We start from the raw sequence: 16,668 nt of genomic DNA on the forward strand, positions 1-16,668 counted from the left end.
GGCGCGCCTGAGCCAATCAGGAGCGACTTCCTTATTTGGCTCAGGCAGCGTTGGAAAAGAGGAACAAACCAATTCAATGATACAAGGTAGCCATTTCAGGATACAACAAAATGTTTTGATCATGTCCCCCCTTTTCCTTCTGTCCTCCAGACTATACAGATTGAGTTCATTAAGTCTTTCCTGATAGGTTTTATGCTCAAGACCTTCCACCATTCTTGTAGCCTGTCTTTGGACCCGTTCAATTTTATCAATATCTTTTTGTAGCTGAGGTCTCCAGAACTGAACATGGTATTCCAAATGTGGTCTCACCAGCGCTCTATACAGCAGGGTCACAATCTCCCTCTTCCTGCTTGTTATACCTGTAGCTATGCAGCCAAGCATTCTACTTGCTTTTCCTACCGCCCAACCACACTGCTCACCCATTTTGAGACTGTCAAAAATCACTACCCCTAAATCCTTTCCTTCTGAAGTTTTTGCTAACACAGAACTGCCAATACAATACTCAGATTGAGGATTCCTTTTCCCCAAGTGCATTATTTTACATTTGGAAACATTAAACTGCAGTTTCCATTGCTTTGACCATTTATTCTTTGCATAACTTTGCACTTGTTTAGGTTAAAATGCTTTTGCCAGAGAGGTTGCTGGAACTGGGCATGGATAGTCTAGTGAAAAGGAGGGCCATATGGGACATGATAGCAGTATACAGGTACTAGAGGGGTTGCCACAGAGAGGGTGGCAGTACGAATCTCTGGGGGGAGCTGATTCCAGCGGGCCGGGGCCCCCACAGAGAAGGCTCTTCCCCTAAGTCCCACCAGCTGACATTGTTTGGTCGACGGAACCCTGTGGGATTCATGCGGCAGAAGGTAGTCATGGAGATAGTCTGGCCCGGTGCCATGTAGGGCTTCATAGGTCATAACCAACACTTTGAATTGTGTCCGGAAATAGATCGGTAGCCAATGCAGTCTGCAGAGTGATGACGAGATATGGGCATGTCTTGGAAGGCCCCAAACTGCTCACGCGGCTGCATTTTGGACGAGCTGAAGTTTCTGAACACTCTTCAAAGGTAGCCCCATGTAGAGAGCATTCTTCCTAAATAATGTGACTTTTTTAAAAAATGGTTTATTTACTAAATTAACAACAAACAAAAAATACATTAAAGAAAACGTGCCCAACACCAATAAAAACCCCACCACCATTTAGGGGTTATATTATTTACAATAAGTTTCAATTTCTTCCTTAGCTCTGGTTTACATACAAAAAGTGATTGGAATTTATTTTTCACATTGTCGTCATAAATTCTACTTAAGATATAATTTTTCACCTTATTCTATCGTGCCATCAGCTTCTCCAATTTATTTTCATCAAAATTATTTAATCTTATTTCCATAATTTCGAAGTGGATGTGGTCCACCATGTACCAGTACCAATTCTGGATTGTCCATTTATAAATAATGCGACTTAAAGGTCATGTGAGTGACTTAGGTGGTCAACTTGACGTCACACACATCAAGGATTTGGGTTAGGGCGCCTGGCCTCTCCTCACCTCAAAGAGATAAGAGATATTTACTATTACTGAACATCCAAAATATACTATTTAATCCTATATGTATATATGCTGTATGTGTACATACCTTTTATACACAGGCACTCAAAAATATACATTAGCTACTATATGTAAGTGTTCCCCCCCAATAACTGTTTCCTTCCTTCCTTATTTCCTTCCCTTTTGGGGGGGGGGGGCAGAGGAATTGTGGTTAGATGAATAACTTTTCCAGACCAAAGTATTTTGGTACATCCATCATTTTCATTTTGTATGACTGCTTCCAGGGCTTTGCAGAATCTGAACTTTCTCGGAAATGTTACATTCACTTAGCAATCTGCTACCTTCTCACTTATGTATGTATTGTTAACTAAAATATCTAAAAACTCCATCAGTCAAATCCACTGGCTCATGAGAAGGGTCTTGGAAGCACATCATAATTAAGAGGTAACCAATCATAATTAAGAGGTAACCAATTCCACTTATTATTTTAGAAATGCTTTATTGTACTCGACAAAGAATTTCTCTTGAATTTCCATTATTTTCGTTTGAACGTGGCCAGATGTGTCACATCAGCTTTTAAAAACGTCATCAGTGCCCAGTGTGACTAATACAATCATTTTCAAATCATTACCAAAATATTTTGCAGGAAGTTAGCACTCACTCTTCTCCTAGAAAAACGAAATATTTTAGGAAATATTAAAAAGGCCAACTATTTCCCTTAAACGGGAGCTCAGCTCCCCGACTTTGTCAATGGGCCATTAGGGCCTTGGCCGGTCTATTCTACATAACAAAGATCTACCTTCCTTGAGGCAGAGCCATAGTAGAAATTGCCCAATTTCCTTTCATTACATCATCACCCAGCAAGGCTCAACCAAGCTTCAGACTCAGGACCCAGATGGTGAACCTTTTTTTCCTCAGGTGCCGAAAGAGCGTGGGTGTGTACTATCGCACATGCACAAGTGCCCACACCCATAATTCAATGCCTGGGGAGGGCACAAACAGCTTCCCCCGCCTCCTGGAGGCCCTCTGGAGGCTGGAAATGGCTTGAATTGTCTGCGGAGAGGGGCGGCATACAAATCTAATAAATTGTTGTTGTTGTTGTTGTTGTTGTTGTTGTTTCCCAACTTCTGGCGGGCCTAATAGGCTCATGTTTTGCCCTCCCCAGGTTCCAAAGGCTTCCCTGGAGCCATGGGAGGGTAAAACACCCTCCCCCACCACCCTGGAAGCTCTCTGGAAGCCAAAAATGCCCTCCCGGAGCATCTGTGCAAGGCAAAAATCAGCTGGCCAGTTGAAAGTTGAGTTAGAGCAACAGCTTGCGTGCCAGCAGATATAGCTCCATGTGCCACTTGTGGCACCTGTGCCATAGGTTCGTCATCACTGGCCTGTAGAGTTGCCCCTGCATGACTCCAGGGAAGTCTGACAACCAATCAGAATAGAAGCTCAAATTCAAAACCCAACAGATTCAAAAAAAGTTTAACTATCAGTACTGTGGGCGTGGCTTGGTGGGCGTGGCAGGGGAAGGATATTTATTTTATTTATTTATTCAATTTTTATGCCGCCCTTCTCCTTAGACTCAGGGCGGCTTACAACATATTAGCAATAGCACTTTTTAACAGAGCCAGCATATATTGCCCCCACAATCCGGGTCCTCATTTTACCCACCTCGGAAGGATGGAAGGCTGAGTCAACCTTGAGCCGGTGATGAGATTTGAACCGCTGACCTACAGATCTAACAGTCGGCTTCAGTGGCCTGCAGTACAGCACTCTACCTGCTGCGCCACCCCGGCTCCAGGGGAAGCATACGGCAAAATAAATAAATTAATTAATTAATTGACTAACAATAACTAATTTAGTTTTTGTTTGTTTATTTATTTATTTATTTGTTTGTTTGTTTAATTTAATTTATAGGCCACCGTTCTCTTCATGGACTTGGTGCAGCTTACAACAATAAAACATAGTAGAAAAATTTAAAAATACCCCAATATATAAATAGCAACAATAAAAAGTTTAAACCCAATAAAACAACACACAGTAATCACTCACTCAAACATACTAGTGGCTGGGGCAGAGCACCATCACTTAACGACCTCAGGCCTGCTGACATAGATGTGTTTAAAATCCCCATTTCCTTCCGATCCCTGGGACTTGGGAGGCATAGCACAGATGGGAGCGAGGCCTGTCAGAGGTCATATTTACCTCTGAGACACCCCCAGGCTCATATAGTTTATGTACGGTTTGATTGTGTTGCATGGTTTTAATGATGGGTTTTAGATGTATTTTTAAATATTGGATTTGTCACATTGTTATAATTGTTATGAGTCGCTCTGAGTCTTTGGAGAGGGGTAACATACAAATCTAATAAATTATTATTATTATTATTATTATTATTATTATCATCATCATCATCATCATCATCATCATTATCACTATCACTATCACTATCATCATTATCATGGGCAGGGCCTTCTCTGTGGCTGCCCCGGCTCTCTGGAACCAACTACCCTCTGAGATCCGGACTGCCCCCACTCTATCGACCTTTCGGAAGGCATTGAAGACCTGGCTTTTCCAGCAGGCTTTGGGCCATTCATCCTGCAATTTTATGAGGTCCAGCCTAGAATGATATGTATGTGATTTAACTCTTGCTTCTTAATCGTTTTTGATGTTTTTAAATGTATTTTATATGCTGAGGTAAGCCGCCCAGAGTCCTTCGGGAGTTGGGCAGCATAGAAATAAAATAAGATAAAATAAAATAAGAGTCTACGGAGAGGGGCGGCATACAAATCCAATAAATAAATAAATAAAATAAATAAATAAAGATAAAATAAGATAAGATAAGATAAGATAAAATAAGATGGGATGGGATGGGATGGGAAAGGAAAGGAAAGGAAAATAATAAAATAAGATAAAATAAAATAAAAAAATAAAATAAAATAAAATAAAATAAAATAAAATAAAATAAAATAAAATAATAAAATAAAATAAAATAAAATAAAATAATAAAATAAAATAAAATAAAATAATAAAATAATAAAATAATAAAATAATAAAATAATATAAAATATATAAAATATAAAATAAAATAAAATAATGAAATGAAATGAAATGAAATGAAATAAAATAAAATAAAATATCAAATAAAATAAAATAAATAATAAAATAAAATAAAATAAATAATAAAATAAAATAAAAATTTCTGTGCATGCGCGGAAAATCGTCAAATCTTATGTGCACATGCTTCCCCTCACAATATTTTGCTTCCTACATATGCGCAGAGATAAAATCTCACTCGGGCATGCATGCGTGACCATTGGAGATTCAAAACTGTGCGCGCAGCGCACTGGGAGTGGCAGAAGCAGCAACCCCCACCTTGCCCCTCACTGACATATAGCATTGAATTCTTCTTAGAAGAAAGCATAGGGGATCCCTGTGGGTGGCGAGACTGGGGAACTTCTGCTTTTTATTCCAGGAAATAGTTGCACCAAAATAGCTGTTGGCAGATTATGCCTTTGCAATGCAAAGACGTCTGGAATTGCGGTCGCTTCTGTTGAATTGAACCTTGTAAATTTAGAAAGCGTACGTGATGCTCAGCCATGCTGTTTTGTTTTGCTTTCCACTGTTGAATTCCAAGAGAAAATATATATATACAGTGGTACCTCTACCTAAGAACGCTTCTACTTACGAACTTTCCTAGATAAGAACTGGGTGTTCAAGATTTTTTTGCCTTTTCTCAAGAACGCTTTTCCTCTTACAAACCTGAGCCTCCGAAACTGTAACTGGAAAAGGCAGGGAGACGCCTCCGTGGTGCCTTTCTAGGAATCTCCTGGGAGGAAACAGGGCTGGAAAAAGGGGGGAGAAGCCTCCGTGGGACCTCTCTAGGCATCTCTCGGGAGGAAACTGGGCCGGAAAAAGTAGGGAGATGGTTCTGTGGGGGCCTCTCTAGGAATTTCCTGGGAGGAAACAGGGCCTCCACCCTCCGTGTGGTTTCCCCAATCGCACACATTATTTGCTTTTGCATTGATTCCTATGGGAAAAATTGCTTCTTCTTGCAAACTTTTCTACTTAAGAACCTGGTCACGGAATGAATGAAGTTTGTAAGTAGGGGCACCACTGTATTTGAATTGAATTCTAATACACTTTGGCTTCAGCACATGTCCACTACAGATGATAAAAAGAGCCCGGTATTTGCTGGTGTTTCCAACATTTCCTAGATTTGTCTTTAAACATTTTAGTTATCCTTTCCATTGACATATGCAAAGATGTCTGGAATTGTGGTTGCTTCTTTTGAATTGAGAAAGTGTACATGATGCTCAGCCCTACTATTTTGTTTTGCTTTTCACTGTTGGAACTCCAAGAGGGGGAAAAAATACATTTCCTACGTGAGTCAAATTAATATTTCCTTCTCATTGATATAGGTAGCCTTTGACTTGCAAACGTTCATTTAGTGACAAACATAGAAACATAGAAGATTGACAGCAGAAAAAGACCTCATGGTCCATCTATTCTGCCCTTACACTATTTCCTGTATTTTGTCTTAGGAAGGATATATGTTTATCCCAGGCATGTTTAACTTCAGTTACTGTGGATTTCCCAACCACATCTGCTGGAAGTTTGTTCCAAGCATCTACTACTCTTTTAATCAAATAATATTTTCTCACATTGCTTCTAATCTTTCCCCCCAACTAACCTCAGGTTGTGCCCCCTTGTTCTTGTGTTCACTTCCCTATTAAAAACACTTCCCTCCTGAACCTTATTTAACCCTTTAACATATTTAAATGTTTCGATCATGTCCTCCCTTTTCCTTCTGTCCTCCAGACTATACAGATTGAGTTCATTAAGTCTTTCCTGATACGTTTTATGCTTAAGACCTCCCACCATTTTTGTAGCCCATTTTTGAACTCGTTCAATTTTGTCAATATCTTTCTGTAGGTGAGGTCTCCAGAACTGAACACAGTACTGTATTCCAAATCTCCCTCTTCCTGCTTGTTATACCTCTAGCTATGCAGCCAAGCATTCTACTTGCTTCTCCTACTGCCTGACCACACTGTTCACCCATTTTGAGACTGTTTGAAGTTTACAACAGTAAGTGAAAAAAGTGACTTATATACTACTATACTACAGATGTTTATCGAATATCTTCCTAAAAACCTTCAGTGTTGGAACATTCACAGCTTCTGGAGGCAAGCTGTCCCACTGGTTGAAAGGATTTTTTTTTTAATATTAAGGTTCTTAGATTTTGTATTGTTTTATCTTCCATTTCTTTGACATTTGGTTTTTTAAAAATCTTGTATTATTCTATTTTGTTCACTGCCCCGAGTCCACTGGAGAAGGGCGGCCTATAAATGCAAATGAAGTGAAATAAAAATGCGAATAAATAAAAATGTAGGACCGCAAACCAAAAAACACAAATTAACGAACAGGCTGCAGATTTTTTCAAATTTGGTAGCTCCGTTTTGTTCACAAAGACATTTTAGAAAGTTTCCAGGCAGAGGGCTCCACTAGGGCCATGAGTCAAAATAAAAGACATTGCACAATTGTGACACCACCACCCCCATTAGTTTTTGTGACCAATGTTTTTGTGCCGATGGGGATGGACTTTTAAAGGATGGGAAGATATGAGAAGATAAATACGGTTTTTGGGATGCTCAGTTAAATCCCATTTGTGAGTCACTCACGGCAGTTGCATAATGTAATCTTGGCTTCAAGCGCCACATGTTTTTCCTCTCTCTGTTTTGTTTGGAAATGGAAGAATTAAAGTGTCCACATCTGTATTTAGCCGGTCTGCTTGGGAGATGGCAAGGACTGTTTATCTGCTTCAAGGTCCCCAGATCGCTGATGAAAGGTAATTGTGGGGGTGTATTCTAGGCAGGATGTTTACAATGGGGTTGCAAAGCCTTTGGAGCAAGCGTGTCAGCGAGAATTAACATCTCTGGCAAAACAAAAAAACAAGGGCAAAAGGCACAGGCTGACCCTCGACGTATATCGGGTCCCAAGGTCCTTTTGGTGAAATGATTATTTTGGGGTAAACTTAATCCAACTTTGGCAGACTTAATGGATAGGCAGTTTTCCCCCCTTTGCATATCCCTATGCAAAATATGTTCTCAACTTACAGCCATGCATTTACTGACCATTTGAAATTATAATTACATGCCATCAAAATTTGGAGCTTGGCAAATGGGTTCAAGTTTATGACCATGCAGTGGTACCTCTACTTACGAACTTAATTCGTTCTGCGACCAGTAGAAAAGTTTGCAAGAAGAAGCAATTTTTCCCATAGGAATCAATGTAAAAGCAAATAATGTGTGCGATTGGGGAAACCACAGGGAGGGTGAAGGCCCTGTTTCCTCCCAGGAGATTCCTAGAGACGCCCCACAGAGGCTTCTCCCCACCTTTTCCTGCCCTGTTTCCTCCCAGGAGATTCCAAGAGATGCCCCATGGAGGCTTCTCCTCACCTTCTCCGGCCCTGTTTCCTCCCAGGAGATTCCTAGAGAGGCCCCACGGAGGCTTCTCCCCACCTTTTCCGGCCCTGTTTCCTCCCAGGAGATTCCAAGAGAGGCCCCACAAAGGCTTCTCCCCGCCTTTTTCGGCCCTGTTTCCTCCCAGGAAATTCCTAGAGAGGCCCCACTAAGGCTTCTCCCCGCCTTTTCCGGCCCTGTTTCATCCCAGGAGATTCCTAGAGAGGCCCCACGAAGGCTTCTCCCCACCTTTTCTGGCCCTGTTTCCTCCCAGGAGATTCCTACAGAGGCCCCACGAAGGCTTCTCCCCACCTTTTCCGGCCCTGTTTCCTCCCAGGAGATTCCTAGAGAGGCCCCATGGAGGCTTCTCTCTGCATTTTCTGGTTACAGTTTCAGAGGCTCGGGTTTGTAAGTGGAAAATGGTTTTTGAGAAGAGGCAAAAAAATCTTGAACACCCATTTGTTATCTAGAAAAGTTTGTAAGTAGAGATTTTCTTAGGTAGAGGTACCACTGTATCTGATTCTCCCTCCTAGGTTTTCCTGATGGGGTGAGCTTTCTCAGGATGCCGTTCCTCTTTCACCTCTCAGTCTCTCCTTGGAATCTCTTATCCAAATACTAACCGAATCCAATTCTGATTAGTTTTTCAAGATTAACCAAGGCCAACTCTGTTTTAATTAAATGGGAATAACTGAAATAGTATGTATCCCCTGTACTAGCTCTTGCTTCAATTGTTATCACACTGATGTCATTTTCTTCAGTGGAAGCCACTTTGGCTGCAAATGGCCTTTTGAAACCCTCTCCTGAATTCAAGAAAAAAAAAATACATAGTGGCATTCCACACACCCAACCCCGTAATTTTGCAGCGCAAACAAGAAATCCTTCCACCATACTTCAAAATTAGTCTGCTCTTTTTTTTCACACTAGAAAAACTTTAAAACTGGAAGATATTTGTTGCAAAGAATTTTGAAAATGACCTTAGAAAAGAAGAACCATTTAGAGAAGTGAAACAGCAATTAAGTCTTGGGAAAATGGAAAATATGAAGAAGAAATTCAAACTAACCCTGTCTTGATTTCTGTTGGTATAGCAGAATATGATTAATGTCAAGATCCTGTTATTATGTAATATTACAATGAAGGAGCAGTTAAAATTGCTTCTTGTTCTACCCGCAGGTGTTTGGAGCAGTGTTTTTCAACCCGTGTGCCACGGGACATGGTCAGATGTGCCGCGAGCCCGGCCCGGCTGGAGCTTCCCTGGCGGTGACAGCAAGTGAGCTTTTGGGGCAAGAGAGAGAGAGAGAGAGAGGGAAAACAAGAAAGAAAGAGAAAGAGAGAAGGAAAGCAAGAGAGAGAGAAAGAGAGAGAGAGAAAGCAAGAGAGAAAGAGAGAAAGCAAGGGAGAAAGAGAGAGAAAGTGTGTGAGAGAGAAAGCAAGAGAGAATAAAAGAGAGATAGCAAGAGAGACAGAGAAAGAGAGAGAGAAAGAATGCAAGAGAGAGAGAGAAAGCAAGAAAGAGAGAAAGAGGGGGGAAGGAGGGAGAGAGAAAGAGCAAAAAAGAGAGGAAGGAAGGAAGAAAGAAAGAGGGATGTAGAGAGGGAAAGAAAAAGGGAGGGAGAGAGAAATAGGGTGAAAGGGAGGAAGAGAGGGGGTTTTTGTCCAAACTTTTTTAGCCCCCCTCTCCCCCCCCCCCCCCGCTCAATGTTCCCCAGGATTTTGTAAATGTGAATAATGTGCCGCGGCTCAAAAAAGGTTGGGAAACACTGCTTTGGGGAATAGCCTGACTCCCTCTTCTTTGAGGCAACCCTTGAGATATTGGAACGCTTCTATCATGTCTCCCCTGGTCCTTCTTTTCATTAAACTAGACACACCCAGTTCCTGCAACCGTTCATTGTATATTTTAACCCTCCGGGCCCCTAATCATCTTTGCTGCTCTTCTCTGCACTCTTTCTAGAGTCTCCACATCATTTTTGCATCGTGGCGACCAAAACTGAATGCAGTATTCCAAGCGTGGCCTTACCAAGGCCTTATAAAGTGGCATTAACACTTCACATGATCTTGATTCTATGAGGGTTGCCGAGAAAGTAATTCACGGGAGCCACAGGTGGCGCTCGGAGCCATATCTGCTGGTGCACGAGCCACTGCCTTAGCTCAGGTCCAATGTACATGCGTGTACCAGCCAGCTGATTTTGGGCTCGCACAGAGGCTCTGGGAGGGCGTTTTTGGCTTCCAGAGAGCCTCCAGGGGGATGGGAGAGGGCGTTTTCACCCTCCCCCGGTTCCAGAGTCTACTGGGCCTACCAGAAGTTGGGAAACAGGCCATTTCCTGCCCCCAGAGGGTCTCCAGGAGCTGGTGGAAGCTGTTTTCACCCTAGCCATCACTGCCCTAAAGCCACATATTCATTCGCAAACAAACCTTGATCTCCTTGCAATCAAATAAATGGAGGCCAAAGCACATTTAACTTTGAAAGAAACTTCAAGGACAAATTCTGTTGCCCCCCAAAGCTGAAAGACAAACAATGGAGGGAAAGGAAAGGGGTGAGGAGAGGGGTGGATCTGGGGACGATGCAAGAGAAAGTTATGCTCCACAATAATAATACAGTGGTACCTCTACTTATGAACTTAATTCGTTCCTTGACCAGGTTCTAAAGTAGAAAGGTTTGTGTAGAAGCAATTTTTCCCATAGGAATCAATGCAAAAGCAAATAATGTGTGCAAACCCATTAGGAAAGAAATTAAAGCTCAGAATTTGGGTGGGAGGAGGAGGAGGAAGAAGAGGAGGAGGACAGTCGCTGCTGAAGGAAGAAGGGGGAGGGAAGGGGAATAAAAAAAATTCAAAACTTTAAGGCTTTAAAAAAAAAAAGAGGGACTCTGAGGCAGCGAGGAGGAGTACGTGCCTCCCATACACCCGGTGCGAGGCTGCCTTCCATACACTTTGCCAGAGAGAGAAACCCTGGGGGAATGGCAGGAAACTGGCCGGGCCTTCATGCCACTCTCAAATTTCCTGGGAAATTTTTCCGGGCTCAGGTTCTTAAGTAGAAAATGGTTCTTAAGTAGAGGCAAAAAACTGTTGAATACCCGGTTCTTATCTAGAAAAGTTCTTAAGTAGAGGCGCTCGTAGGTAAAGGTACCACTGTATTTTAAAAAACAGTCGATTATGCCTTTCCCACCTATTAACTAAAACATTTAGAAATAGAGCAGAGCAGCAGTGAGCGTGTGAGAGAATCTCTGAATGTTATTTTGCAGAACGGGAACAAGAACATCAGGAACGAGAGTGCCAGTCCATTAGCAAATGTTCTTTGCACAGCCACGAGGCTTCCGGGGTCCATTAAGGCAAAGGAGGACATCAGTGACAACAGGACATCTGCGGATGACAGTCAGGTAGCCCTCGACTTATGACAAGGGGGGGAGGAGGAGGGCGTCAGCGACTATTCAAAGTTTTAACGGACCTCCAAGGTTATCTCTGAGTGAGACAGGCAGTGTCTAAATCTCACTGTCAATCTTCACGGACAACACATCTACTCTATGCACGCTGAGAGCATATGCATCAGAAAGAAATTTCTTATGTGCCCCATCACACTTGGCCAATAAAGAATTCTATTCTATTCTATTCTATTCCATTCTATAGTGTTGTACCTTATGATTCTTGATGAACGTATCTTTTATTTTATGGACACTGAGGGCATATCCCTTATCACCTCGAGATTTGACTACTGCAATGCTCTCTACATGGGGCTACCTTTGAAGAGTGTTCGGAAACTGCAACTCGTGCAAAATGCAGCCGCACGGGTGGTCATGGATCTTCCTAGACATGCCCAAGTTTCTCCAAGACTCTGTGGACTGCATTGGCTGCTGATCGGTTTCTCGACACAATTCAAAGTGTTGGTTATGACCTATAAACCCACCTCTGTCATCAGGCATGGGGGAATTGAGATATTCCTTCCCCCTAGGTCTATACAATTTATGCATGGTATGTTTGTGTGTATGTTTGGTTTTTAATAAGGTTTTTTTTAGTTATTTTAAATATTAGATTTGTTATATGCTGTTTTTATTGTTGTTAGCCGCCCCGAGTCTACGGAGAGGGGCGGCATACAAATCTAATAGATAGATAGATAGATAGATAGATAGATAGATAGATAGATAGATAGATAGATAGAATGAATGAATGAATGAATGAATAAATAAATAAATAAATCCCTACATGGCATCGGGCCAGATTACTTATGGGACCGCCTTCTGCCGCATGAATCCCAGCATCCAGTTAGGTCCCAAGGAGTTGGCCTTCTCCAAGTCCCATCAACTAGACAATGTCACTTGGTGGGGCCTAGAGGAAGAGCCTTTTCTGTGGGGGGCCCGGCCCTCTGGAATCAGCTCCCCCCAGAGATTAACACTGCCCCAACCCTCCTCACCTTCCACCAGAGTCTTAAGACTCGTTTATGCCGTCAGGCTTCAGGCGATTAGATCTTGGCCTCCTGGTCAGCGAATGTTTTGTATGATTGCTGTCTGAATGGGTACGCTAGATTTTTAACATTATTGGGGATTTTAGATTAGTTTACCTAGTTTTAATTAATTGGATTTAGACACTGTATTTTCCTTGTATTGAGTTGGCCAATAACGAATTCTATTGAATTCTATTCTATTCTGTTGTGTTGTACCTTATGATTCTTGACAAACGCATCTTTTCTTTTATGTACACTGAGAGCATAGGCACCAAGAAAAATAAATTCCTTGTGTGTCCAATCACACTTGGCCAATAGAGAATTCTGTTCTGTTCTGTTCTATTCTATTCCATTCCATTCCATTCCATACTATTCCATTCTATTCTATTTTGACTACGAGAAGGAGAAAAACACTATAATAATGTTTCCTGACCTATTCTATTCTATTCTGTTCTATTCTGGCTGTGGCTTAATGGGTGCATTGGATGCATCTGAGCACCAAGCCAGAAAAAAAAATGTCTGTGTGTGTGTGTGTGTGTGTGTGTGTGAGTGTGTGTGTGTGTGTGTGTGCAGACTAAAATTTATATGTGTGGGGGAGACGGAGACTGTCAACGGGGTTCAAAAGATTGCCCACCCATTTCTCTCGCGTTCAAATCTTTGCAGCAGGAAGAGATTGCAAAGATTGCAAGGCAATCCTTGACGTTGGGGACGGAGCTCTCGGTGTATTTATTTTTTTTTTTATTATTATTATTATTATTATTATTATTATTATTATTATTATTATTATTATTATTATTATTATTATTATTTTAGTGGCCGCGGTGTACCGTATCGAGAAGGGCGCGGAGGATGGGCGTTTTGCCAAACAATGCCCTTTCTCCGCTTTCGCAGGCAGCGATCTCTTCCCCTTCCCCCTGCTCTACCCCACCCCCCCGCGGGCGGGCTTGCCTGTGCGTGACCTTCCTCTACCTGAATCAATTAAAGCTGTCAAAGTTCGGAGTTTCCCGTCTGAGCTGTCCCGCCCACCCAATGGGGTGGCGAGGGAGGCGTGGCCTCTCCCGTTCATAAAGCCGAAGGCGGCCGGAGCAGCTCCTCAGTTCTTGAGTTGCTTCGCCGCCTGTTCTCCTCTGCTTAGACTGGACGAACCATGTGCTACGCCTGCAAACCGATCCCGCCGCAGCTCAGCATGCCCCAAATCTCCGCCAGGGCCGCGCCTACCGGGCCCCAATACTTCACTTTCGATCCTCTCCCGGAGGTCGAGACGATCCCTGTCCACCGGAGCTCCGCCAAGAGCAGCAAGCCCAAGAAACGCTCCCGGAAAGTCCTCTACCCTCCCGTGGTAAGTCGTGGGAAGGGGAGCGATTGTGTGACTGGCAGCTGATTGGCAGCCCGGTCCGAGAAACGGGAGCAATAACTGGCTCCATCCGAGACTCTCGTTCTTTAATTTATTTTATTTAATTTATTGTATTTGTCAAACAAGTATAGAGTTATAGTTTGTATTAAGGTAACAAAATATAATGCTCAGAAAAATAAATAAAGGGAACACTTAAACAACACAATATAACTCCAAGTCAATCAAACTTCTGATCGGCAGAAATAGCTTGCAGTTGCTGCACTGTAACCACTGCACCACCGAGGCTCTTCTTGTCCAGGGATTGGAACAGGGAGGAAAGCATTCTGGGTCTAGCTTGCAAAATTCGGGTATGCTGCTCCTTTACCAGCAGCCTAATCTATTCAGCAGGGATTATTTCCCAGTAATTGTGCAAAATTTAGCAGGGTATCTCTAAATCAGTGTTTCTTACCCTGGCAGCTTTAAGAGGTGTGGACTTCACCATTCCGAATCCTGACTTGGGAATTGAAGTCTACATCTCTTAAAGCCACCATGGATGAAAAAAACCTGTTCTGAGTAGCTGTCCTCAACTTAGAATAACAGAGTTGGAAGGGACCTTGGAGATCTTGAGATCCCACCCTCATTCAGGCCTTACCCCATTTCAGACAAATGGCTCTCCAATCTCTTTTTTATTTTATTTTTTTAAAAGCTTCCTGTGTTGAGAATTCACAATTTCTGGAGGCAAATTGTCTGCTTTGTGGGACTCTAACCATCATTCCTGCAGGGGACAGCGGCAGTAGGTCCTTCTATAGCATTAGTATCCTTCAGTCTCAAAAGACCATGGTATCGTGCTGTGGTCCTTCTATAATGCCGTATTATTTTGAACGTGGCAACTGTAAGATGTGTGGCTTTCCACTTCCAAATTCCCCAGCCAAGCGTGGGCATTTTGTGTTTTGCAACCAGAATCATTCCTGGAAGTGAGCCACCCTGAGTCTGAGGATGGATGGATAAATAGATAGATAGAGAGATTAGAGATAGATAGAGAGATTAGAGAGAGATAGAGAGATAGAGATAGATAGAGAGATTAGAGATAGATAGAAAGAGAGATAGATAGATAGATAGATAGATAGATAGATAGATAGATAATCTATATCTATCTATCTATCTATCTATCCATCCATTAATCTATTTTATTTTATTTTTGCCCTGCATTACATGGAAAAGGAATTATTTCATTGCCGAAGCATCGAACCCAATGCAGAGATGAGACTATGTCACTAATCTCTTTTCTTGGTTTCTCTTTCTTAGGTGAAGCGCTATTATCCCACGGAGGAGCGCAGCTACGCCAAGACCCTCCTCTTCATCCTCCTCACCGTTGTCTTCTTCCAAGTCTATCATGCCGAAGATGACCACCTCCTGGCTGGAGTCACCTTAGAAGACAACGTCTCTGGTTGCCCTTCGCAGGGCTGGCAGTCTCAGGTTCCACCTGTCCTTTCGGAAGAGCCCGTAACCTCAGAGCAACCCGTTGCATCCACATCCTCCGTGGAAATCGCCACGGTGGCCAATGTGTCTGAGTGGTCTTGGGGAGAGGACAGACCTTCTGAATCGGCCGTTGACATTACCCATTTTTTGCAGCAGAACCCAGCTGCTTTCTGAAGATCGGACGACTCCCCATTTCTCACCAGAGGGAGAATCGGACCAAGAAATTAAAGTGGGAAGTCAGACGGAGGGACTGCCATGCCCCTCGTGGGGGCCTTTAGAAAAAGTCTCTTTGCAAAACAGAAATAGAGACACAGAAAAAAAGGGAACAAGGAGGTTTGGAGCTCAGCCTTGCCTTCCTTCCTGGAGGTTGCCAAGCAAGGGCTGATGTCATAGAAACTTGAACTCAACTGACACACAAGGCGTCAATGCAACAGGAAGTAGTTGCTTTCCTCATTGCTGCAACTGAAGAAGAGGGGGGGGGAAAGGGGATATTTAATATTTATTAATAATAATAATAATAATAATAATAATAATAATAATTAATATCTATGTAATTTTAAACTGACTTTTATTTATGAAACTGGAAGGTAGGGTGGGGAATTGCTGCTCTTGTGCTGCATTTGGGATTTGAAAAGAATTCTTACGTTTTATTTATAATCAAGGTAGGGAAAAAACGCTATGGTTTTGTGGGTCATGAAATCTCTGATAGGAAGAAGGCTAGATTTCTGGAAATCAAGAATCGCTTTGCGATTTGAACTTTTGGCGAAGGAGCAAGGTTTTAGTGAAGATTGAATTACGATCGGAATTTTGCAAATAACGTGATACTTCCATAAGGTGTGACAGAGGGGAAAAAAATAGAAAAACTGACAAGTTTTTTTAAAAAATTGTTAATGAAGCTGACGGACTTCTTAGCCTCGCCATAACTGGCACAATAAAAGTTAAGGAGGCTCCTTTTTATTTATTGTAAAAACATCTGATTTTTTTTTGCTGTTGTTGTTCCTGTTTGTATGTTAGCCAGAACATTTTTTTTGTTACAGTGTTTGCTTGCTGTATGACAAGGAGTGATTTGGGAGAGTTGATGCAGATGTACTAGCATTGCCAAAACTTTAGTAACTCACTTTTTGTGAATTGCACTTTACATGTTAACACTATTCCAGATGAACTGGTTTAACTCTGTATGTTCTGTGAACAAATCAATAAAAAAAATGGATGTCTTAATCTTTGCCTGCTTGGGATTTCTTTTTAAAAAAATAATCTTTATTAATTATTTACATTAAGCAAAATACACAAATACTGTACCATAAAACAAAGACAAAAACAAAACAAAACTTATACAGACATAGAAACATAGAAGTCTGACGGCAGAAAAAGACCTCATGGTCCATCTAGTCTGCCCTTATACTATTTTCTGTATTTTATCTTAGGATGGA

At 42.1% G+C, this 16,668-nt stretch overlaps 1 protein-coding gene across 1 annotated transcript; it reads left to right on the forward strand.

The window, feature by feature from the left end:
* The first annotated feature begins 13,517 nt into the window (after nucleotides 1–13,517).
* Nucleotides 13,518–16,439, forward strand: IER3 (immediate early response 3). Its single transcript, XM_070735666.1, has 2 exons — nucleotides 13,518–13,765; nucleotides 15,065–16,439. The coding sequence occupies exons 1-2, from the start codon at nucleotides 13,574–13,576 to the stop codon at nucleotides 15,410–15,412; spliced, it is 540 nt and encodes a 179-aa protein (XP_070591767.1). The 5' UTR covers nucleotides 13,518–13,573; the 3' UTR covers nucleotides 15,413–16,439.
* The last annotated feature ends 229 nt before the right edge of the window (nucleotides 16,440–16,668 follow it).

The sequence above is a fragment of the Erythrolamprus reginae genome, chromosome 2 (genome assembly GCF_031021105.1).
Source record: "Erythrolamprus reginae isolate rEryReg1 chromosome 2, rEryReg1.hap1, whole genome shotgun sequence".
Taxonomy (NCBI): Eukaryota; Metazoa; Chordata; class Lepidosauria; order Squamata; family Dipsadidae; genus Erythrolamprus; species Erythrolamprus reginae.

Coding starts and splice junctions, on each gene's coding strand:
- IER3 (XM_070735666.1), top strand. CDS start 13,574: ATGTGCTACGCCTGCAAACCGATCCCGCCGCAGCTCAGCATGCCCCAA. Junction 13,766..15,064: donor AAGTCCTCTACCCTCCCGTG/GTAAGTCGTGGG, acceptor TCTCTTTCTTAG/GTGAAGCGCTATTATCCCAC.